A 26,464-nucleotide genomic window follows, 5' to 3' on the forward strand; every position below is an offset into this window, starting at 1 on the left:
CACAGGGCCTATAATTTCACCAAAATACAGACGGCGGTGCCAAATAGTCTACCCAATACTTTCACCATGAAAACAGCTCTTATGTTTCACACAAAGTTCCAGCGGTGGACAAAGGGGGGAATGACTCATGCCATTGTTGTTGTTAACTCTTGGATGGATAAACAAATTTGCTCAAATCAAATCCACTCAGATTCATTTGAGCTTGCTTGACTTGCCTTAGAAACACAGACTGCATACGCGTCTTGCTTTTGTGATGTCGAGTCGTTCACATCCGCATCCACATCTGCAACATGACATTTTCTCGTCATTTTCTCACATTTCTGTGCCCCCGTTCGCAGGAACTCTGCCTACTGCAATGTGGAAAAGTCTGCTAATGTCAGTAGAGGAACATGATAAAGCTGTTTTCTCAATGTTGTGTTTGTGATCTGGACAGGAACTCGACATACTGCATGAAGGTGTCCATGTCGATGACTGTGGAGGAGAGTGATGAGGGGAAATGCTTCAGCAGTAAAATCCGCCATCTGGAGAAAGCTGAGATAACCCACAGCAAAATGATCACCTGTCCTGATATAGAAGACTATTTGGCTCCATACAAGCAACCCCAGATGACCTGGTATAAGGTAGGATACACACAAAAAGGTTTAGAGCAGAGGAGCCCAAACGTTTCTCCTCTCAGCCGTCTGTAGACTGTTGTACTGTAACTTGATCAGTGTGTGTCCCCTCTCAGGAGTGTGAGCGGGTTGAATGGAGAGGCTCCATCACAGTTAACACGACACACATCTGGATTCCTGAGGTGGAGGAAGGCGACGGGGGAAATTACACCTGTGAGTTACAGTATGGATCCAGACTGGTGCGGAGGACAACCCAACTCAAAGTCACAGGTAGGACAGGACTTTGCATGGATGGATGGATGGATGGATGCATGGATGGATGGATGGATGCATGGATGGATGCATGGATGGATGGATGGATGCATGGATGGATGGATGCATGGATGTATGTAACAAACTTGATTTGAGGTATACATTCAAGAAATCCAAATGTGTTGTGGCATATGAGAAGAGAATGTGGTGTCTGCCTGCATGGGTTGATGGATGGGTCCATTAAAAACAGGATAGGATAGGGCCTGATAGGATGGGATGGAATTGGATTGGATGAGTTGAGACAGGATGCTATACAACACAGAGAATAGGCAAACAGTGGGCATGACTACAATAGTGGAGGATAGGATTGTATAGATTGGGATTAATAATAATTACAACTCATAGTAAAGGCTCTGTCACCTCTAGTTACTAACATGAACTAGAAACAGCCAGAAAACCGTCACCCGAGGCCCTCTGGTTAAGGTCCTGCTCAGAAAGCGTTACTAGTTCACAAATGTATTTACCACTAATGTAGCCTTAAAAGTAAGTAGTAAGTAGTACAATACTACAATTAGATTCTGAAATTATCTTGTAGCCAGCGCAGGGAGGCTAAGATAGGGCTGATGTGGTCACGCACCTTTATTGCACCGAATCATTTAAGATCCTCGATGGCAGATTCTGGACTGCCATGGTTATTATGGTTGCATTGAACAGAACTGGTGGGAGCAAATGTTCTGATGTCAGATTTAGTCTCACTTACTGCAGAAAAATTAATCTTAACCTGGTCAAGTTTCTTAATGAGAGCAACAAGATTACAATTTTCTCATACAGCTGGGTGTTGTCGGCATAAAAATGCAGTAAACAGAAAACAGTAGTGGACCTAAAACTGAGCCTGTTGGCACCCCACAAGGACAGGAAGCGGCATGGCCAATAGCAAAGGAATTCTATGTTCTATTTTTCTTTATAACAGGATATGATGGTTGAGACGAGACGGGTTTGAACAATAAGACAACAGATGGAATAAGCTCTTGACTACACTAACCAGAACATGCAGAGCGGAAACGTATTGAGTTTTTTGGGTAAACTGATTGCTATCAACGAAACACAGTGGACTTAAACAATGGCTGGAATATATATTCTGCCTGCTTTTAATATTCAGTGGGTCTCTGAGTGACTCGAGAGCAGAGCATCCATTATTTTGACAGATGCCTCGACTCAGCGATACATCATTCATCATTACTACAGCACTTTCAAAGTTTCCTTGAACATACAATCCAAACTGAAAAGAATTTAGCACATTCACATTCCTGGCACCATTTTCTGTGCATTTGTATTTGTCTTATTCTCAGTTTAAACACACATTGTTTCAGGCTTCAGTGGCTTTTGACTTCACTTTGACTCGGCAGTAACATCTGCACTTTGCTGTTAGGAGTTTAAGATGACTTCCATCTGCACTCTTGTATTGTGTGTGTGTGTGTGTGTGTGTGTGTGTGTGTGTGTGTGTGTGTGTGTGTGTGTGTGTGTGTGTGTGTGTGTGTGTGTGTGTGTGTGTGTGGGAGCCTCTTTGTGTGCACATTCCTGTTTGTGTTTTATTGTTGTGCCATGTGCAATATGCATGCTGGTGTCTCTAAGAAATGACAACAAACTGTGCTTATTTTCTGTGACACACACACACACACACACACACACACACACACACACACACACACACACACACACACACACACACACTTTATCATGCACCCTGCCTTCGCTCCACATATTGGAGGCTTGGCAGTTCTGGCCCTTACTGACACAAACACAAAAACGCGCACACACTGATTTTCTAGTCTGACATAATGTGATGAGCATAGAACAGCATCCTTTTAGAGTGCGCTGTCTTGCAGTTTGTGCTCCACATCTCACACATTTTGAACCCCAGAATCAAAGTCAGGGTGTTTTTCATGTTGCACTTTGTGCTCTCGTTCAGATTTGCAGCAGCTTGTTGTTGAGTGAAGTTGATACGACCAGGCATTGCTTCATTTGTTAAGGAATCATTCAGAACCACATGTCTTCAGTTCCCCTCATCTACTCTCCTGTGGAGGGAGATAACATGAGAAAACACTGCACTTTTACATTTTCTCACTGTGACTTTATTGAAATAGTCTTTTGGCTCCCATGATGAGTTGTCTAATTGGAACATGCCTTAGATTACAGGTAGATAAGACGTACTGACCTTCAGACCTCTCACTCACAGGATTCAAATTTCATCAGCAGTAGTAGTGAAAATAACCAATTAAATAAACTTGTCAGAATAAGTTCCACGCTTACAGTGGGAAAAATATGTATATGATACACCACTGATTTTGCAAGTTTTCCCACTTACAAAGAATGGAGAGGTCTGTAATTTTCATCGTAGGTGCACTTCAACTGTGAGAGACGGAATCTAAAAAAAAATCACATTGTATGATTTTTAAATAATTAATTTGTATTTTATTGCATGAAATAAGTATTTGATCACCTACCAACCAGCAAGAATTCTAGCTCTCACAGACCTGTTAGTGCGTCTTTAAGAAGCCCTCCTATCCTCCACTCGTCACCTGTATAAAAGACACCTGTCCACACACTCAATCAATCAGACTCCAACCTCTCCACCATGGGCAAGACCAAAGAGCTGTCTAAGGACACCAGGGACAAAATTGTAGACTTGCACAAAGCTGGAATGGGCTACAGGACAATAGGCAAGCAGCTTGGTGAGAAGGCAACAACTGTTGGCACAATTATAAGAAAATGGAAGAAATTGGGTGGCACGGTGGAACAAGTGGTAACACTGTCGCCTCACAGCTAGAAGGTCCTGGTTCAAATCCCGCTGTGGACGCTGGTCCACCATGCCTTCAGTGCCTGAAAAAGGGGGCCTTTCTGTGTGGAGTTTGCATGTTCTCCCCGTGTTCACCCCTATTAAGAACATGCAAGACGATCACCACCTGACCAATGGTGACGAAGGAGAACTGGGTCCCCGGGTGCCACATAACAGCACAACAAAAAACATATATCACATGAAAATAATTATTGTCTAATTAAATTATATACAGCCGTCAGAAAGGAATAAATGGCAAACATAACATTACATCTCAGCTCAAGTACTAAGCAAACAAACAAAAAAAAACACGAATGCTCTGTCCTGTCCTAATTACAGATTTAATTGTCTACTCATATACAGCATGCTAACCACGCTCATAGCTGCGCCTCACTAAACTCGTCAAATGGTTAAAAACACGGTTAATTATCAATCAAACACATGGCAGACTTTCGCTTAACATGTAATTTAACCTGTCCCTTAAGGGGACAAACAGAGCGCAGCGCCAAATTTGCTATAGAATAGACAGCACAACAGTGCCGCCCTCTGACATAAAGAGGCAACTGCCCTACATCATGTAACTGCCTTACATGTGCAAACCTGGTCAAGAACCACAGGAAACATTTGACCTCTGGAATTGCAAATAAGGGTTTCTGTACCAAATATTAAGTTCTATTTTTCTATTGTATCAAATACTTATTTCATACAATAAAATGCTAATTAATTATTCAAAAATCATACAATGTGATTTTCTGGAATTTTTTTGTGAGATTCCATCTGTCACAGTTGAAGTGTACCTACGAAAAAAAATTACAAACCTCTCCATTCTTTGTAAATGGGAAAACTTGCAAAATCGGTGGTGCATTAAATACTTATTTTCCCCACTGTATTTTTGGCATTTAGCCCAGTCATTTCTTCAGATCAAATGGCGCAGATGCCGGGGTGACACATAACAACACATTCCAGGTACCTGAAGTCAGGAAGGGAATCATGTTGTGGAGGATAAAAATAGACTAGAGACTGATTTCTAAAGACAGGATGTGGGTACATCTCATGCTCCGAGGGAAAACAAAATATGCAAATATGTTCAAAGAGATGTATTATGTCATCAGTCTGAATTCACACAGCACGGTGGGTTGCAGGGTTTGCTAATTGTGACTCTTAGTTGTTCTATCATCATAAGGCATACCATGACCAATATAATGAGGGCATCTTAATACGCTGTGGCTTCACATCATGAAGTTTTATGTCTGCCTAAAAAGGTGGTGAAACTTCACATGCCGCTCAGTTTTTACCTTCCATTGTGTCCCTGTGTTGTTTTTGGGTCTTCATCAGATAGGTTACAGAGATGAGCAGGGGGACAAAATAACATATGGTGGATAGACTAACTCAGTTACACAATATAAGCATGAATGAACCAAGAAGAGTGTGTGTGTGTGTGTGTGTGTGTGTGTGTGTGTGTGTGTGTGTGTGTGTGTGTGTGTGTGTGTGTATGAGTCAGCTGGATGCTGCACACGCCAACTGCCATGAGACCAGTTTCTCTCGCCCTGTTTAGGAAGCCAGAATATCTCTCTGACTCTTGTTGCTTTCTGTCCTTGTTCAGCCTCTCTCTCCCTTCCTCTCGATGTTTGTCCACATTTAGGTATTTGACGCTTTCTGTCTGCCTCTATTCTCTCCATTTCTACACACAGAGCTCAGGGCCATTCCAGGCCAATGCTCTGACCCACGGCAAGATGCGTGTGTGTGTGCGCAGTGGGGAAAATTAGTATTCAACATATCAACATTTTTTACCATTAAATATATTCCTGGCTTGTAACATTGACGGGAGGCATAATCACCTATTAGTGTGTTTTGTCTCCTCCAGTCCAGCAGGTGGCAGCATATAGAGCATTAGCTGTAACATGAAGTGAGGAGAAGTCATTCACTCAAACGGCACCTGCCAATAAATCAAGAAGAAGAGCAAGACTAATCAATGTGAGAGTGTCTGCTATAAAGGCTAAAAGTTCGTACATGTGTCTCACCAAATGGGAAGATGTTTACTCATACTGAGTGAAGAGCAGTGCTGGTCAAAGTCATGTTCTTTGGCAAATGAGCCACATGGATTTTATTGGGTGACACAGAGAGAAAAGTAACAAATCTGCCAAACATAAGAGCATCCAAGAGGCACAGAAACATGCTCCACCAATGACTGTATTTATGCTATCCCTGCCACCCAGTTCAGAAGTGTTTGTTTTTGCAAAGGATCTGTGTATGTCACATGGTGCAAACACGGATTTCTTCAACTTCAGCTCAGCATTTCTGACAGCACACTTACACTGTAAATAATTTTCAGCGAAATCAGCCCCGAAGACATCTGTCAGTGTGTGCCAGGCCTTGGCTAAACATCTCTGTCCTTTATCCTGTAGTTCGGTCTGTCTCTCTTGGCAGCAGGTTTTATTGCCGTGCTTTCAACATTAAATGGAGATTAAAGTAAATACACAGGCAGAGCCTGCAGATCAGCTGTTGGCTATGATGTTGATTCCAGTAAAATGCACTTAGCTGAAAAGAAGTGCTGGAAATAGACCCAAAGTTGCCTCTGAGATTGAGGAAAAACCTGTGTTCTAAATGTCACACTCTCAGCGTGCTTCATTCAAAGCTTCTGTTACTTTTTAAACATTTACAGCTTTTAATTAACTGCTGCACCCGAGGGAGATATAAAGCTGGGGTAATCTCTTATGTTTACAATGCTATTCATACTTTCAATTCTTAGCCCTGGGATGTGCTTGGGTCTGGAGTGACTGTGGAAGGTGTGCAAGGCTCACTTTGCTTCATTAAAGACCTGCTTGTCTTGGACAACACTTGAACGACGCCTGAACAAGTCACCCTGAACGTTCACCGTTCCTAAAAGTTCACAACACAGCTCCAGTCTTTAAGCTTTACTCATGTTAAAGAAGGCCTCCTGTCGATGGCGCTGAGGGAGAGGCATGAGGCGAGGACACTGCGTGAGGTGAAAGGGACAGGTGCATGCTGGTACTCTGAAATGAGCTGGAATTTCTTAATAGTGGTGTAGCCACTTGTCACAAAGCACGTGGAGGGAATTTAGGTACTTCAAGGAGCAAAATGATGTGTCACACAGTCATATAGTATTACTGCTGGACCATGGAGAGGGAATGGCCATACAACAGATCACACACAAATACTTAGGCAAATGCATACACATACTGTACACACGCACACATGCAAATAAATAAATAAATGAAGCACACACGGTCCGCTGTGGAGAACAGATCTGATCAGGTCAGAGCAGGGATAACACAGGGTCATTGCAGGAGCAGGGAGAGAGCTGTGGGCAGGAACAGGGGAAGAAAAGAACAGAAGAAGAAGAAGAAAGAAACAGGAAAGATGTTTAGGTCGGGAGGCTGTGGGGGCCACTGCAAAACCTTCAACTTGAGCCTTTAGAGATGGTCCGCTGTGGATTTCGAGGTGTGTTCACGATCATTATTCTGTTGTAAAAGCCATCCTCTTTTCATATTCCGCTTTTTTACACAGTGTGATGCTGATAGCAAAATTTGCTGGTCTTTCATTGAATCCATTCTTCCCTCCTTGTGTCACTGCCTGCAACACAAGCCCAAAGCATGATCGATCCACCCCCGTGCTCGACAGTTGAAGAGGTGTTCTTTTCATGAGATTCTGCACCCTGTTTTCTCCAATCAGACCTTTGCTCATCTTTAACTACCTTTCGCAGATCAGTCCATCTATAAGCAATCAAGGATGTCATCCACTTACAGGGAAATAAATGTTCTCTTGTTTTGCATAATTTCATTTGGCAATTGAGTTGACATCAGGTGTCAATGAATTGGTAGCAGTGGTTAAAGCAGCTGACATAATAAGGCGATGAGAAACCGACGCATCTAACCCTGTGTCATCGTTTAACAAAGCAGGGCAGCAGAAAAAGACACGCTTTGTGTTGGGCAGGTGCCACTGAGTGCCAGAAGGAGTTGACCTCGGGGCCCTCACAATGAATTTTTAATATCTTTTGTGTTACCTGCAAAGCTAATGACATTCCCATCAGCCTCAGCTCCACTTTGTGTTTAGCGCTAATTAGCAAATGTCATCTCATATGCTAAACTGATGGTGAACATTGTAAACAGCACCTGCTTAGCATCAGCGTGTTTGCACTGTCATTGTGAGCATGTTAGCATGCTGACGTTGGCGTTTAGCTGGAAGCCGTGCCGAGGCACAGCCTCATAGAGCACGTCTGCAGCTGGAGGGGGGATAAACTACAAAATATATACAAAATGGATGGAAGGAATGAAAACTAAGGAAAAGATACATAGACTGATATTACAGTTCTGTTGAAATGAAAGACATATAGAAGATGATTTTGCTTGTAATTCAGACATAATTCATGTTCTTTATTAGCTGTGCCACTGTAAGTGCATACAGCACAATACAAAGAAGAAAACATAAAATGATATTTTTGAAACGAGTCGAGATCTGAACATTTTCATAATTTAAACTGGAAAAATGGAAATAGATAAAAATCAATGAAGAAATGAAAACAGACTAAAGAAAATTCCAATCTCCAGCATTTCAGCCTTGATTTCCATCATTATCCACCGACTGAATGCTGTTGTTGAACGTGATCAAACAATAGATTCTTACAGAGAGCTAAAGCCTTTTCGTATCAAAGGAATTTCATACAGACAGACAGACGGAGTCAGAGAAACAGACAGGCTGAACTCTCTAATCTTGTTTTTGTACCGTCATGTCCCACAGTGAAGCGCTCCATCAGCCCTAAGCTGCCTTCAGGAGCAATCTGCTACCTACAGCACCACAGCTCTGTGTGCGAGACAGTGTTTGTGTGTGTGTTGCCCACAAGCCTGAACGTGCAAACATCAGTAGGAGTATTATGGCATATTTGACGCTGTGTGTGTGTGCTCTTGTCTGTAAGTGTAGCTGATAATCCAAATATGGAGATGGTGAATAACAGCAAATCAAGGTTAACACTGAAGTTCAAGAAATAATTTGTCCCCAATAGATAATGCAAAAAAACTCAAGTTATCCACAAAAATGCAATATAATATAATAAATTTGACTCAAATTGCAATCCAAGTGGGATCTAAATGCAATCTAATGATGGACATTATGGACAATGTCATGTCAAAGCGTACAGAAAAAAGTCGACATAGCTCAATTACGATATGCTCAATAGCAAATATGGATTCAAATATACTGTTGATAGTAAAAAGGCTGCTCACCAAAGACATTTGTTTCCAGAACACAGATCAGACTCAGATGCATTCGCAACCTTTTCAGCTCCTACTACACCTGTGGCTGTGCAGTGAGTGATTGGCATCCATCACAGGGCTGCCAGCGTGATGCACACAGTGGAGGCCACATCCTGTAAAGGTGTCACAGACGGGGCGGTGGATGGCCCACACTTTCACCAAGAGCGCATCAGGTCCAGCTGCTGGCGTGGCAGCTCTCAGCCAAAGATCACTTTGTAAAGAGTCGGTTAAATCCAGACGGATACTTTATTCTGTTAATTCTTAATTGTAAGAAAGAAGTTTTTTTTTAACAAGCTGCAATTTGCTATGAGAGTACATGTTATGACTGCTAGCCTCAGCTTCAAAGCAGCGTGAGATGATGATACAGAAATGTGCCCATCCGTCTGTATCTGTTCCACCCCCACATGCTCTGTAAGAAAGAGTGTGTGTGTGTGTGTGTGTGTGTGTGTGTGTGTGTGTGTGTGTGTGTCCTGCAGAGTAGAGAGCAGACAGTCACCTTCAGTGTTTGACAAACATTAGGAAAATAATTGATGACAAGGCACATTAAGAAATGCATTGATTGCGCAGACAGGACGCCTATTAGAGCGGTGGCTTTGGAAAACGCTAGAAAACAGCAGCACAGCTGAGACATGACACCCCACAGCACAGAGTTTAATGTCATGTTGGTACATGAGATCAGTAAGCCGTGGTGGTGCTGACTTAAAGCCTGTACACACCTGAACGCCACCATTTTTCACTCATGTTGTCTGATTAGACCTCTGACCAAACTCCACTCACCCAACGTCTCCCTCTCTCTCCTCTTCATGTTGATCCCTCAATTCCCAACACAGCTCCACCCAGCTTCCACCTGAGGTAGCACCGATGAAAACTGTCCACTGTGAGCTGAAATGACAGCGAGATAACATTCACATCCATTGTATTGGGATGGAGGCGTAATAATTGACGAATAAAAGCAGAGCTTGTATTCTAGCTGGCTAGGAGTGGGTGATATGACGGCATATACCATGCAACTGTACAAATGTGCCTATTGGTGGAGATCTGGCATTAGCGTCTCCACCGTGGGAGCTATCCCTTAATCCGTATGTCCACACTGTCATTGTAACAGCCTATGCACTGCGAGTGAGTGGGTGTGTAGCTGCTTCATCCTCTTTTCAGCATGTCTGTGTATGTATTGATATCAATGCAAAACCAGTCATCATTACGGAGGAGTCCTCCCCATCCTGCACGCTCTACCCAGCAACCACTGCTCCCCTGATCCAAACGGGCTGTTTCCAGTAGGTGAGAATGCGTCTGACTCAGACAAATGTGCCACACGTGTGAAAGGGCACCTCTGGTCTGAGCAGATCGGATTCCGCCGACACCGTCTGGAGCTCAGCTACAGCTTCAGTGTCTCTGCTGTATATTCAGTGAGTGTGATGCTGCAATCCAGCTGCTTCATGTGATCATGTGATTCGGGCACTGCTTACCATGAGCTCACGTGACCCTGAGAGTGACTTCTGCTGGTGATAATGCACCTTATTCTCTGCTCTTCTCATGTGGAGCCTAAAAGCTTCTGTTTGGAAAGAAAGTTAGTTATATTTTTTTTGAGTCTTTGGTTTTTAACTCGTGTGCTGTCTCGTCTGAGGCAGTTGTTTTTGCTTGTTTGTAAGAAAAAAGAAGTAGTATTGCACCATTAATATGAATTAATTCTGAACACGCCCTTATAACACCTCAGTACATCATCTGACACATCTGTCCTCTCCGTCTTTTCTATGCTATATCTCTGAGCTAATCCAGTTAGCAGCCATTTTCCAGACTTTCTGTAGGTGACATCATCATGTAATCTTGTTCTCTTGTGCGTACTTTGTCACAACCAATTCTTCATTATACACCCAGCATCTCTCTCTCTCTCTCTCTCTCTCTCTCTCTCTCTCTCTCTCTCTTCCTTCTCTCGCTCGGTCTCTTTCCACACATAGCCATTTCTCAAAAAAAGTCTCATCCATATTTCAGAGGCATTTCAAAGTAAAATGTGTGTTAGCAAAGTACACAGCATTCAGGCTAAATTTAACACTGCTGAGGATTTCTGTGGTAAGAGGTGTATTTGTGTGTGTGTGTGTGTGTGTGTGTGTGTGTGTGTGTGTGTGTGTGTGTGTGTGTGTGTGTGTGTGCGTGCGTGCGTGTGCGTGTGTGTGAGAGAGAGAAGGGGGGGGGTTGCTGTGGTGCAAAATATTTGTAATCTCATTGGAATAATGTTAAGCCTAATGCAACATTACTTCCACTGCATGACAGTTTTACACACACTCACACACACGCTCTCTCTAGGACAGAGGACGCATTAAAAGATTCTTTGTCTTGCTCTGTCTACATCTGTTACTGCCTTCCTCTCTGCCTCTCTTTCGTTTTCTTTTCCCCTCTCTCTCTCTCTCTCTCTCTCTCTCTCTCTCTCTCTCTCTCTCTCTCTCTCTCTCTCTCTCTGTCTTTCTCTCTGTCTCTCTCTCTCTCTGTCTCTCTCTCTGTCTTTCTCTCTCTCTCTCTCTCTCTCTCTCTCTCTCTCTGTCTGCCTCTCTCTATCTGCCTCTCTCTCCATCCCTTTCATTTCTTTTAATGTTACGTTACCTTCCCTTCATCTCTTCCTCCTCCTCGTCTATCTATCTATCTCTTGCTCTTTCTCAATTCAACACACTGTGTATTCTATGTGCGTGCATGCGTGCCTGCGTGTGTGTGTGTGTGTGTGTTTGTGCGTGGCTAAGGGCCCATGACCTAGTTAGAGACTCACCTCCTAATTCATTGTGAAATTGGCTCTGTTCTCCAAAGACAGAGGGACTCGATGAGGTTACTACACACATGCACACACGTTTGCATGCGCGCACACACACACTCACACTCATGCACACTCTTCCCATTAACATGACTTTGCAACTTAAATAGAAAGCGAGACAGAGAAATGGCGGGAGACCCAAGGAAGAAACAAACAACACTGTAAACAGCAGAATTTTCCAGTGTTGTTTTGGGGTGTTTGTGCAGGAGAATTCATTTATTTAAAAGTTCGAGCTCAGCCATTGTTCACTGTAACACTTAAAAGATGCATGATGCCAGTTTTAGCATTCATCGTCTGGGTTTGCATCCCCAAACCAATTCAACGTACTTGGGCTCAGGGCACAGTTGTATTTCTAAAAAGGTCATGGCATCAAGGTGCCGGGAGGTCTCCTCACCCAGCAGTGATGCAGATGAGCGAGTGTTGCTGCCGAGCAATGTAAATCAAATGTCTTTGCTCAAACTGAAAGACGATGCTTTAACTGCAAATTGAAGCATTTCTTAAATACGTCTCAAAAGCCTGACAGGCCGTGTTGAAGTCCAACATTCAGAGATAACCCTGCACTCACTGTGGATAGATAGCTTTAAAGTGCTTTCCAAGATAGAAGCATTTGACATTTGTTCATTAGGAAAATACTTATTTCAGAAACTCTTCAGTAAAGTACAGGTCATCATGATGTTAAACTGCATCTGAAATTGAGAGCAGATACTAAGAGGGTTTTTATGAAAATTCCAGTTCCAAGATGGTGAAAAGAAGAGGAAGGACAAGTACTTTATTAATCCCTCTTGGGGAAATTCAATTTTTGCACTGTTGTCAATTTTTGTCACTCATGTAGGTCTGAAACACACACACATGTGCGTACACAAGACCTGTAGACATATAACATGCATTCATGGAGTTGTCAGCGCTGAGTCATGCCACCACACTGCTAAATTCTCACAAATTTATGATTGTATTATTCAGCTCGAAGTTTTTCAGTTGTAGCAAAGATGTATTTTTGTATTGTTACACATTCATACAGAATTCAAGAGATAAGACATTTCAGCTTTATGCCGGAGAATTCCGCTATTTCCTCCTTTGTTATTATAATGCCATCATGTTGCTTTGGAGAATTGAATGGAATGACTGATGCACTAGTTTTTCTTGAGAGGACAGTCTTTAATGGTCCTTGTGAAATACATCTCAAACTGTGTGGTAGAATAAAAGTGCTCTGTGCCCCGCAGTGGAACAAATTGCCATTTGGAATAATTAGTTACTGTGGTTACACTTGCAGCATGTCGAGGAAAGTTATCTTCTTTCAAGTTGCCTCATGTTTGCTAATATTTGGTTGACCCACTCAGGTTACAGCCCAAAACTTAAGTCCACTAACATTGACAGTCTCAACTAAACATTTTATTTTTTACCACTTTCATTCAGAACAACTGTGATTTTTTTTTTTTTGACACATTATAAAATACTGTTTTTTTTTTTCAAGGCATGTTTTGCATTTTAAAAGAATTATTGTACCTGGATTAAAAAAAAAAAAAAACAACTGTCACATTCATGTGGTGATTAATGGAAATGTGTTTTTGAGAAATGTCCTCAGAATCACTTCAGCAATACATCTATAATGATGCAAATTTATGCTACCAACAGCTCAACCATTGTGCCATTTGGTTTGATAAGGCAGTTTGCTGTTGGAATCATAAACACCATTCACACAGGCAGTGTGTGAATGGTGTCAGTTCTGATTTTAGGATTATTTCTACTTTTTTGGGGGGGTAGTATGGTGGAAAAAGACAGGCAATGCTAGATTTAGAAGAAGGTCCTTGAACTGATAAATCATGGCAATGAAATTTGGGTTGTGTACTCCTTTATCACACATCCCCATGCTTTAGTTTAATTTAATTCACTCTATCTATTTATACACAGAGGTAAAGTCATACAAAATGGTAAAAGAGGGTGGTGAAACAAAGAAACAGCTTATCAGAAGTGATCAATCTTAGAAACAAAGGCTGAATAACAAGCTGTTAGTTAAAATGATATTATTCAATCCCTGTCATGTAACGTCAGCTCCATTGTATTGACACAAGGTGCCACAAATCAGTGACCCAGTGCAGACGATGACTAAGTTGTAGTTGGAAGTGACCATATTAAGTAGCATATACCATTTGCTAGTCCTCTCGAGCTCTGAATACAGTGTTATCTCAGTGACATATAAATAATGAAGAATTACTAATTGAGAGAAGTCAGTTTCTCAAGCAGCTCACTGGACTAGAGCACCGTACTAGTGTTGTTTTTGGCTGCCTGTTTTAATTTTAGTCTTAGTCTAGTCTTTGTGTCAAGCTGTTGTGGTAGTTTTTATTAGTTTTAGTCACGTTCATGCTCTTCAGTTGATTAAAAGTCTGAGCATTTTAGTCTTATATTAGTCAGAATTATCCGTGCTTCTAGTTTTAGTTTATGAAAATTGTATTTTAGTCTCTTTTTAGTAATGCAATTCTATTTAACCCAGTCAATATAGTATAAGTACCTCGTAGTATAGACAAAACCAAAATTCACAATTCAAACAAGGTTGTCTTATATTATTGTTACCTTATAGAGTCAAGAATACATCCATTCCAGACACGGAAGACAATTTGAATTTTCACAGTGCCAACTGATGCAGCCCCTGAAGTCAGACATTGGAAACAGAAATACTGCAAAATAATAATAACAACGCAATTAAACGAGACGAAATAAAGTTAGAACATTTCGTCTTGTGTTGTTTTAGTCAATGAAAATGAAGAAACATTTTAGCAGATTTTTTATTTTGTAAACCACATTTAGTCTCGTTTTTATTTGTCAACGATATTGCATTATATATTTAATTATAGTTATCGTCACATGACCAGCATTTACGTTGCGTCTTGTCTCGTTTTCGTCACGTGATAAAGGTTCGTTGACGACGATATTTGGTCATAATTTTTGTTGACGAAAGCAACACTACTCTAGAGTCTACAGCCATGATGAAGCTCTGTGAAGCTGTCACGTTCAATGTGAAGGAAACCAAGCTGTTAGATAGATAAATCCTACTGACGGGTTGACATATTGACCGCTGACAAGAGAAGGAATCCCCAATGTTCACAATGACCATTAGCATCGAGTAGCAATCCATCCAGCCACTAGCTAAAGATTTCACTTTGACCCACATGTCAACCTCATAATGAGAAAACTTTAGGACATCACCAACGTCTGGAGGGATCATCCTCTGGGGACCACGAACATCTGTAGAATTCATGCAAATTGATTGAATAGTTTTTGTCAGTCTGGACCACAGTGGTGGACCAAACCGACACACAACTGACAGACTGACAGAACGTCCTGTTTATTCCTTAAAGATGAGCACAGTGGACATTCTTCAGCAACACATGAGGACAGCAGGCATTATGAAGACAGAAGCAGGTTTGTCTGGGTACTTTTTGGTGTGTGTCGGTAATGAGTTTCACCTTTGAAGAAGCAGGGACAAACACAACTCTGCATGGGTATGGTATCTAACTCTGTCTCTGTTTGTCCTGCAGAGACTGAGACGTCAGGCCAGTTGGTTTACGATGGTAATGTCAGCTTTATGTCAGCAAATACAGACCAGCCCCAGGAAACAGGATTCTTTTTCACATTTCAATATATCTTCTGTTTATATTTTACAGATATTGAGTGTGTGTGTGTGTGTGTGTGTGTGTGTGTGTGTGTGTGTGTGTGTGTGTGTGTGTGTGTGCGTGCTCGCGCATGTGTGTATTTGGTTGAGGTGACTTGATACCCTTTGGTTTTTTTCCACTTGAAACATGATTCGACATGATTCAACCACTGGTCTGGAAAATAAGGGAGTCAAGAGGTTCATTACGTACACACACGCACGCGCACACACACAAGTTTAATTCAAGCATTGATGTTGAAGAAGGGCACAATCACTTTTTCACCTACACACACACACACACACACACACACACACACACACACACACACACACACACTCAGAATAAGGCTCAAAAGAGCATGGATGTTAACTTTCTTCCCATGTGTCTGGCTTTCCGTCTCTCTCTCTCTCTCTCTCTCTCTCTCACACACACACACACACACACACACACACACACACACACACACACACACACACTGAAAACCCAGTGGTCAAGCTAATTGCATTAGGCTACCTTAAGATGCAGACCCTTCTGTTTCTCACACATCGGTACCTCTGACAGAGCAGCAAGCAAAGAAAAACAACAAAAAGGACAAAACAGGAGGAAGAGGCTGATGAAAAAACACAAAAACAAGGTGAAGAGGGAAAAAAGTGGGACGATTATGCAAATCGATTTACGCCAGTTTAGCCACACTGGGACATTAATAAGAAACTTAGTTTACTCTGGGTAAACTTTGACGGACTTTATTCACGGCATTATTGTCTGCGGCCCGCAGAGAACAGGACATTGTCTAATCTGTGTCCTCCATCTCACAGAGAAAACCAATATGCAAAGAATTAACTGAGTTTACAAGCAGAGAGCTCGCTCATACCATACTTTAAAAAAGTTAGATGAATTATCTAACAGCAAGTTAGAAGAAGTAGTCAAATGGTTTAGATGCATTTTTTAGAGGTATTAATGTTTCATAATGCTGTGACAGGTTTGAGGTTGAATAAAAAGGCCGAAATCTAAAAATAAAGAAAAATGCGCTCTGACGGTATTCCACAGTACTGCAGATGAGGACAGGAGATGTTTTGTAGATACAAGAGTGCAAATCAGATGTTTTCCAACCTTTGATCACAGAGCATCATCCTCCCTTCACTTCATATTAATGAGTGCTAGCAGCACATCAGTTCATTCACAAGCAGAAGAACTCCCTCCAAAGCACACACTCCGTTAAAAACACAGGACATAACTCAAATATTTGCCACAATAATGTAAACTGGCAGCTCAGCGGCCTGCTGTCAGCAGCGTTCTGCCTGCTTGCAGAGAGTGAGATGAGCGGATAGATGCCTCTCATGTCCGTGCGTTACATACAGAGCTGGAGCGAGGACGTGTTTTGTCTCACTCAGCATAAAGATGAAGTGAGAGCCTGCGAACGCATCAGGAGCTTACTTATTAACATGTTTCATTTCTTTTATCAGCACAAACAGAACCTGTTGAGTCTTGAGAGGTTGCTGGCTCTGGTACCATCACAGCATGCCGTACTACCGCTGGAGGATGCGCAGAGGGACAGGGTGGATGGATTAACTATTGTTTAGAAGAAGTAGTCCCAGTTCGTACTGAAGTTCCCCCTAAAACCACAGATTGTCGGTTTAGACACAACACGTTAAAATGCCCTTTTCATGGGGGACATCACAGGAGAAGAAGCACAGGTGGAGATAATAAAATCAACACTGTCACACTGCTGTGGCTTACCAGGACACCTGAATAGAGCACAGTCATTGTCATCTTTAGTAGTCACACCTTTACTTTTCCTGCTGTGACAGGTGGAAATGTCTGCTGTGAAAAGGCTTCTTAATGAGCTTCAGAGCTGTTTGTAGGCGCATTGTTTAACTTTTTACGCAGCCTGCTGTCTTTATTCCTGTGCTTCCAGCCTTTATGCGAAGCTGCCATGTCCACTCAATCAAACAAACAACCACATTTCCCAAAATGTTGAATTATTCTTTTAAAACATGTTCAGACTTTAGGATAATGAGCATCAGCCTTCAAAACCCATCGACTCGTAACCCTCAACATGGACATACTGTGTGTCTGAGTGGGTCGAGTTCAGACGGGTTTGTGTTCCAATTGATGCACGGACAGGAAGTTTAGTTTGTGGAAAGAGCCTCGGAGTGAGTTGATTGGCTCTGACTGGCCCCGGCTGCTGACTGTACATCAGGACTGCACTCTGATGACTGCATCATTTTCTAAAAAGAAGAGTCTGGAAGCAGAAGTGAAAGGCTTTGAGCTCTTTATCCGCCCGCGGTCATCTGAACTGACCTGTCCTCTTCTGCTGCAGATACGTCGACATTTCACAGCAGGACCAGCACAGGCGTAACAGTAACACTCGTGATTGCAGCGTTCCACTCAGGTGTTCCTCTTCCAGGTCTGGATCACGACACTAAATAAAACAGAGCCATGTTAATTCATGTTAGTTCCCCCTGAACTTCTCCTGTTATGAAACATCAAAACCTCTGAAAAAGGCCATCTTCTTCCTCCTCTGAGCTCTGCACTGGGCCCTTAAGTCTAATCATGAACCAAACACCTTGTTATTAAATCCATCAGAGTCTTCCAAACAGTAATTCAAAGTCTTTTTTTCTGAAAGCCATTATCCACGACGCAGAGAGAAGCCTGTATTTCTTGATATTTTCAGTACAGATCTATTACTCCTGAACCAGAGCACGTTGAGGAGCTTCCTGTCATGTAATGTAATGCTCCTCATTGTGATTCAGATGGCCGTCACATCAACTCCACCTCTCTGCTCTTCTGTTGTGTCCACCCCCTTTCCTCTTTTCTCTAGCATCCCTCCTCCACTTGTTCTGTCCTTCCTTTCATATTTTCTCCTCTTCCTCCTTTAGTCTCAAGTCCCTTTTCTCCCATGTCAGACTTCTTTTCCTTTAAGATGTTACCTCTTCATGTTTTACTTCCTCTCCATCCTCAGAACAGCTTCTCTCTTCTCTGTCCTGTTCCCTTCAACTCCTTGGGTCTCCTCGCAGCCATAACAAGCTGTTTGTCTCCCTTTGGGGGGGTTAAAAGCAATATGTCGTCTCTCTTTATGTGTATTTGAGTCTTCAGAAAATATCTGTCTCACTGTCTCACCCCTGAGCGCCTAAAGATTTTGGGTGGTGTTGGTGATAGCAGGAGAACTTGCTTTTATTAGTAAGTAGTTTTCATTCATTCGTTCATGCCGCCATGTTCATAGTTCATGTTTGACTTGTTTTTATGTACATGTTCAATTAGCCCATGAAAGAAGACCTGTGTGGAAATGCTGAACATTCAAAGAAAAGTTGAAATGTTACAAAAAAAAAAAAAAAAAACTTGCCACGCCTGGCTGCGGTGGAAAGCTCGTGTTGATGCGAGCAAAATGCAACAACGTGCAATGCAAACATGCTTAGCAGATGAATCATGACGTGCATGGAGCATGTGACTTCCAGGTCCACAGAGGCTTCTGCTCCTTCCTCAGATTCACACATGACACAAACAGAAATATCATCGTTCCGTCATGGTTTTTTTTGGATTGTTTGAGCTTTGACTGGCACTGTTTTAATCACACCATCTTGTTGCTCCTTCTTCTTCTGGTATGGTTGGATGGCAGTGACTGGGGAACTAACACCACCAACTGTTTACCTCAGTGCACTCAGCTCACATTATGGAAACACACATTAATACTGTGAAATCTTCTTCTACTTTTCTGGAAAATTCAGGGAAAATTTGCAGCAAATTTGTTTGGAAACTTTCTGCCAGTGGCTCAGCTGGGAGCACTCGTGATAATGGTCGCGTGACTGTAGATCTTGTGGTCTTGTGTAAATGCACGCTTGTGTGGATATGTGTGTGTGTGTGTGATACACACTCATGTCCAGAGATGATTTATGGCCCCAAACAAAGGGCAACCTTGACCCCTCTGGTGTATTCTGTGTGGACAGCATGTTGGTGTGTATGTGTATGTGTGTGCGTGCATTTGTAATTGTGTCACGTCTGTTGATGCCGTGCTTTTTCTGCTGCCACACACACACACACACACACACACACACCCAGACGTGTGTGTCGCCCCCCCCCTCCGTCTAATAACATCTACTCATACAAACTCATTTATTTTTATCACAATAATTAGAAGTCAGTGAGCAGATAATAATTCAATTTTCTGATTATTGAAGTGTTTTCTTTCCTTTAATTCCTCCTCAGAAGGTTTGCTGAGTGCACTGGTTCATTTTAAACACCAATTTGCTCCCCCGCAGTTCTCCAGTGTTAGTCAATGAACAGCTACAGTCGAGCAATTAAAGGTTAAGTGCTTTGCTCAAGAGCATAGAAACAGAAGTCGGGGATCAGCGTCTGTGTTTGCACAGAGGTGCAGGAGGAAAAGAACAAGTGTGGTGGGAAAGTTCAGGGGAGACAACAGGAGAGGCGGATGTAGAGAAAATAATGGTGAGCAACAGAGAAGGCAGATAAACAGAGCTGGGGGAGGAAGAGAGGCAATAGAGCAACAAAAGTGAAACAGAATGTATTATAAAGCACGTCAGTGTAACCTTTCAGCGACCTGAATATCTTTGCTGTGGTGCATAATCTGACTGAGAGTAATTTGTATCTTTTTAGCAGGAGAGAGAGGACGGCCCGGTCTTTCTGAGAAGGTTATTTCCACTTTCGCCAGACAAATTCATCATGGCTCTCCGCCACTTTCTTGAGCGTGCGTGCATATGTGTGTGTCTGTTTGCATGTCGTCGTGGGTCTAACAGTATGTCATTGTGTGTGTGTGTGTGTGTGTGTGTGTGTGTGTGTGTGTGTGTGTGTGTGTGTGTGTGTGTGTGAGATTGTGTGCATCAGGCCTGATTTGCCCAGACAGTCTGACCTACAGTGACTTGTCTCTTCTCTGCCTTTGCTTTGGATTTTAATGTCATTCCTTTCCCCACCTTTCCACCCGCCTCCTCCTCCCTGTGTGGTCCCTGTGCTTTATTTCAGCTGGCAATGGTTTTGTTTCTGGTGTTTGGAACTGCCAATATCATGTCACTTGTGTCCGCTGCTGCTTCAGGTGGCAGAGAAGAAGACTAATTCACTAGCATCCTACTTGAATTACACACATTCACACTGTAGGGGCAGTAAACGGTTCTGATTGCAGTCACCGCGTGGCCTTTCCTCTGGTGCAAAGCTCAGGACAACAGTTACAGTCCACGCCCCTCGTGCATACTTCCACATGATTGTGGCTCGTTTCAAAGGTTATGTAACCACTGTTAACTTGTTCCTACACTGCAAAAAGTGAAATCTAAGTTAGATGAAATACCTTCAATCAAGGCAGTTTTTGTCTGACAAGATACATCCTCCTGCCAGGCAGTTTTTCTGTCAGAGCATTTCACTTGTTTCAAGACTTTTTGTCTGTCATTATCTTAATGAGATACTGCAACTTGTTGCTGAGGTTTTATTGCTGGTGCTGAGCAACTTAATGCCTGAAACTGGAATTTCCAAAATTATAGAGCTGTTTGACACTGATAAACGCTAAATTTGTTTTTTTATTCATCTGGCTGCACTGCTTTTATGACAACTGTGGGTTTGTTGGGGTAGATATTTTACTTATTTCAAACTTGTGGCAAGTGAAATTTTCCTGTTGCTTATTGCTTAAATTGCTTGCCATTAATTGCTTTTTTCCCTTGTTTTTGCAGTGTATGATGCCAAAGTTAACTATAACAGACCACATGACCAAATGTTAGACTTTCAGATTAGTTTCATCATGTTGGGAATATTACGCGACAGTCAGCCAAACATCTGTCTTAGTAGTATTAGACAATAGCATGGATGTAGCTGGCTGTAATTAGTGTGTCATTAAGCAGTATAGATGAATGAACACAAGTTGTTTGTGTTTTGAATGATTTCCTTTATTCTCTTGTGCCAAGCAAATGAGGCCGTATTGAAAACATCCATTCTGCCTGAAAGCTGCAGTGCAGGCAGAGGTCACGCTCATCTAATAGGCTATGAAAACGTGGCTAAGCCAGCTTTTCATTTCCTGCAGGCATTGTGGATGCAGCACAAGCCGCTCAACTTTAACAGGCTTTGTAATGATTCTGTGCAAATGCATCACATATAAAGAAAGCGTCAGAAGAGCGAACAATGAACGGACGGATGTTTTGCTGCCTTCTCCTCTGGTTACTAGTTAATGTTAGCGAGCTATAGACTGGAGGGAAAACCGTTTCAATCATTGTGCTGCTCACATGCTACCAGCAGCTTTTAAGGTGGAATGTCTTCATGCGTGTTACTCAGTGCACATTTTACATCATGAATCAATCAACATCAGATCCTCAAGCGCTTAAAAAACAAAACATTTTGGAGCCTCAGTGAAAATGTAATTTCAGTATTTCCCTTTAAGTCGTCTGTGATAAGTGAAAGGAAGGGGACGGAGAGACGAGAGACGGAGTGAGGCTGATATGAAATATGACACAGGTCATTACGCTGCGCTTAATGAAACCTGTTTGCCTTGATATCCACCCATTTCATTAACCGCTGCTCCACAAACACCCGGTCTGCTCATGACACACGCGCATACACGGCACACCACCCTCCACCCACCCTTTGCCCACTGTGTGGGACCACAGAGTGAGACATTAGGTTAGATGAGAATGTGATTAATGAGATGCCAATTAATTATAGACAGTTACAAATACCTCTCCTACCTTTGTCTCCTTCTTCTCTCCACCTCTCAAGTCTGTCTACTACAGACTGAGGACAGAACAGAGGGACCATTCATTCACACCTACTGTGTGTGTGTGTGTGTGTGTGTGTGTGTGTGTGTGTGTGTGTGTGTGTGTGTGTGTGTGTGTGTGTGTGGCCACAGTCTCATAGAAAAATAGGCAGACTTGCATTGAAGGCTGATTTTATGAATAGACATTTCTCTACCCAAATCTTTCGATGGATGTAATATTCTGCTGGATCCATTGTTCCAAGATGGTGCCCCATATTTTTTTTTTGCACATAGCTTCAAGTAGTAACAATAGTCATTAGGGGATGTTTGTGATTTCACAGCACTTTCTTTTGTAGCGTTGTGGATGGGGTGTGTAAAAACTGAAAGCTGCAGGCTTGTCTGCACTGGAGGCGTTTCGATTCTGCCAAAACGCGGGTGACCTGCACTCAATTCCGTGCCTGAACGCCTCCTGTGTAGACACAGACGGAGGACTGAAGCTTCTGCTGCTGCTCCGCTAACATGCTGCTTTCACTTCCCAGCCTGTGGAGACATTGTGTTCGGCAGCGTTTTAACTGTCGTCTGTTTGTCCGCTAAACAATGCTTGTCAGGTTACTGTAATTCACGCTGTGTAGCATGTTTGGTTTCATGCTCATAAGAGGCTAAAGCAGGGAGAGCATCCCACAATAAGATCTCCAGTTTGGGAGCATCGTGATGTCCCCTTAAAGCAGCGTTGGACAGAGGGTAAAGGATGAGAGGAAAACTGTTACATCATCGAACAAACAAGGAAACAAGCAGCTGCTGTGCATCAAACACGCCTGTCTGTTATTAGTGGTGGAATAAAAGAGACTGAGGTGAATGGAATTCAATCAGCCTCTGATTTTGTGCAATCACGCTACTTTCATGTCCAGTGTCATTTGGTTGATCCCTGCGTGACTCAGACCATGTTGTTAAAGTAAGCCCGCTCCCTCTCGCGCTCTGTTTCCTATCTACCAGTGGCTGTTAGTTAACAGGTTGTCGCATGACTCAGAGCACATTGTTAAAATGAGGTTGGTGCTATTTTTTACCGGGCTGAGGTTCCTCACCCATATAAATCATTAAACCAGGATAGAGACACATAGACAGCGTCTGCCTCTCTCCTCTCCGTCTCTCCACTCACTGCCTTCATTCATCCTTTGCTCCATTTTCCTCCATCCCTCTATCCCCTACTCTAAACAGAGATAGAGTCAAATGACGGGGAGGCAGACATTCGGGGAGGAAGAACGGCATAGAGCAGAATAGACTTTTCAGTAGAGCCCCTTAAATATTTAATCAACGACTTCACTGTGGATTGTAGGAATTCATTTAAGTGTATTTGCAGCAAGAATGCATCAAAATATATTCAGAAGTCGTTGGTCCTTTAACGCAATAGGATTACCAGCAGATTAATGTTACATTCAACAAATGAACTCTTAGTGAGAATAATCGCAGTCAAAGTTGTGACAGACAGGGCTGAAAAACAGAGAGTGAGTGGCTGGTAACGTCTTCAGGCTTCACACTCTGAGACACTGCACAGGAATTACTGTCTCCAGACTGAATCCAGCTTCACATGTCACTAAGTTTACATGTGCACCGCGACCCAGTTACTGTAAATAAGTAGGTTAAAGCTCCAACACACCCATTGTTTGCCCACACAGGGGCTTTCATTTAATGCCTGATTATGCCTGATTGTGACTCTCTGGGCATGCACAAATAGGCTTTTTTCACACAAGACATTTTCTACATGCAGTGTGAAAAGCGCAGGTGGAAATAATCAAATGAATGATGGCTGGATTCCAGTTACTGTAGCGGCTTCAGCTGCTTCAGTTTCACCATCCTGGCATTGTGGATGCTGGCCCACTGTCATGACTTACTGCAGTATTGTGAGCCATTGTGATGTTAGTGACAGCTGTCACAGATTTCTTTGTTTCTGGAATAATGTTTAAAGTTTCGTTCAGTTAGATTTGACTGTTTTACAAGCAGAAATTACTAACTGGGAACAAAATAGATGCTTGCTTAATCTTCATATTATGAAAGTACGTGATCCACAGATAAATCAGGATTTTTGGAATAAACCTCAGTGTTACATGTAGCATGTGGGTGTGGAGGATTTGGGTTGTTAAAAAGCACCTTTTATTGAGCCTTGGTTGGAAATGATGAAATGGTTAATGTAACGACTTTGTAATTTGTCAAATAGTGTTATAACTATCTCAATTAGTATGCAATGATTGATCGGCCGCCACTCAGTTATGATGTAGAACTGTCACAGTGCATCTGGTCTGTTCCTTGACATTCCTCATGCAAATGTTGATTTGTAATGTGGTGCTGACTGAACCACGTTGAGTTGAATTAGAGGCCAATTTACATCACAGCTGCACTGATTCAAATATCACTTTCAAGTGACTGTTAGCAAAATCAGCATCTGTGCACGCACTGAAACATGCATTGGTTCTGTAAATAAACAGATAAATAAAGTCTTCTCTTGGTGACTATTAGCCTTCCATGACAGTCAATACTACAAATAGCTATTCTGTAATTTACAACTGAAATGATCCAGGGCAGTTAAGACACCATCCACCACAGTGCATCTATTTAGTGCCAAGTCCATTCAGCATAAGCTAATTGTTGGACTGTGGTGCTTTACTGTAACTGTTCATGTCATGTTGCCATAAATCCATCAAAATGACTTTGACAGTCTGTGTGTGAGCGTACGTACCATAAAGGATAACATAGAAACAGCCGGTCATATGCCAAGCAGGATGAGTTGATCCCAGAGACAGAGTAGCTTCTTTTGCTCTGCTGTCTTGGGGACTGTTGAGCTTCCAGCCAGGTATCATATAACATTGAAGAAAGAGGAAAAATCCTCAGTGGTGATATGCTGGTTAATAAAAAGTGTTACTTTTACTACTTTACTATCTGTGTTGTGGTGGTTCAGCCTGTCTCCATTATAATTATATAGCCTTTGATTGAGTGCAGCAACATGTGTGTGTGTAATGGAATGATTTTATTTTTGTGTGTGTCATCAGTGTGTCTTATTTGTCTTTGTCACTTCTCAGCGTGTATCGATCAATTCGCCCCAAACTCAAGAGGCAGAGAAAGAGCAGTAAGAACGAAGGGGAATAAAAGACACAGAGAGAGGTGTCACTAAGTGTATGTGTGTGTCTGTGCGTGTGTGTGTGTGTGGTTGTTCTTCCTCCTGGACTCATCCACATGTTGTTTTCCAACATCATCCCCGACACAGACAGTGAGAAATTCTGACACATATTCAATAAACTGTCAGCACAATCAGCATCAATATGTTCAGACTTTGATGAGCAACACAGCAAACCCAGCAGAGACGAGGTCACGCCCGCTCAGATATTCACTGAGGTCCAGCAGAAGTCAGAGTGCAGCTTTCTGTCACGGTGCGACATTCAGTTGTTTAGTCATTTGGTTTCTTTTTTTTTTTCTTACTCATTAATTTCCATAAGTTCCACCTTGAATTAACGTTCTTGCAGTTTTAGCGTTTGGTCGCTCAGCACAAATGTTAACGCTTGATGAAATGTGAGTAAATCCATGTTTTGCTGATGTGATTGGTCAGAGCAGCTGATGTGAGCTGAAGGCTGGAGCATCTTTGGTCCCGTTGTCTGAAAGGCAGACACAGCTCTGCCAGTCTCGTTAATATCTGCATTCAAATGGACATTTTCTAGAAATACTACAGAACGCAAGTGAAAGGAAGTCAAAATAAATCTGAGCCAACACAGGGCTGAATCCGTCCTCCCAACAGACAATCTGTGTAATCTCATTATTTCAGCTGGGTGAAAATGTTAAGAGTTCATATTTGGAAATTTGTCCCTCTCGGCCTCCAGAAAGGCTCCATCTCAGTAGGACCAGTGAATATTTGAATGTACTTAAAGGGCAACTTGACGTGGTCACCCTCTGACCGCAGACACCCTACAGCTCTGATAGGACATTGCTCCATTGTCCCTATGTTTTATCCCGTGTCCACACCACTTGCATTTCATCCATGTTTGTCAGTCGTCTTCTCAGTTTCTATCATGTCACTGCCAACATCAACATCGGCTCATATGTCACTCAGACATCACTGCTACCTAACTGCTGTCAGTCTGTGTCTGTTACTGTGCTTCTGTGGATTCCACTGACTGACAATCAAGACAAATGTAATGGAAAGGTCTTCATGTCCAACAGCTGATTTCTGTTTTCATATATTTTGATGGGAGGGCACTGAACAGAGTGAACATGGCATTGGGTTGTACTGTGAGTACATGGAGGACAAAGAAACATCACAGATGGTTCACATGTTTGATCAAGAGGACCGAAAACACTAAATGACTTACACTTGTGTTTTTCTTGG

The 26,464-nt window shown here is 42.4% G+C and overlaps 1 protein-coding gene across 2 annotated transcripts in view; it reads left to right on the forward strand.

The window, feature by feature from the left end:
* Positions 1-26,464, forward strand: part of il1rapl2 (interleukin 1 receptor accessory protein-like 2) — a 390,657-nt gene that overhangs the window by 250,411 nt on the left and 113,782 nt on the right. For both annotated transcript variants that reach the window (XM_070962120.1, XM_070962121.1), the window contains exons 5-6: positions 434-620; positions 728-881. In XM_070962120.1, coding sequence (XP_070818221.1) covers positions 434-620; positions 728-881 — 341 coding nt within the window. The remainder of the gene's footprint in view (positions 1-433; positions 621-727; positions 882-26,464) is intronic.

The sequence above is a fragment of the Chaetodon trifascialis genome, chromosome 5, assembly GCF_039877785.1.
Source record: "Chaetodon trifascialis isolate fChaTrf1 chromosome 5, fChaTrf1.hap1, whole genome shotgun sequence".
NCBI classification, from domain to species: domain Eukaryota; kingdom Metazoa; phylum Chordata; class Actinopteri; order Chaetodontiformes; family Chaetodontidae; genus Chaetodon; species Chaetodon trifascialis.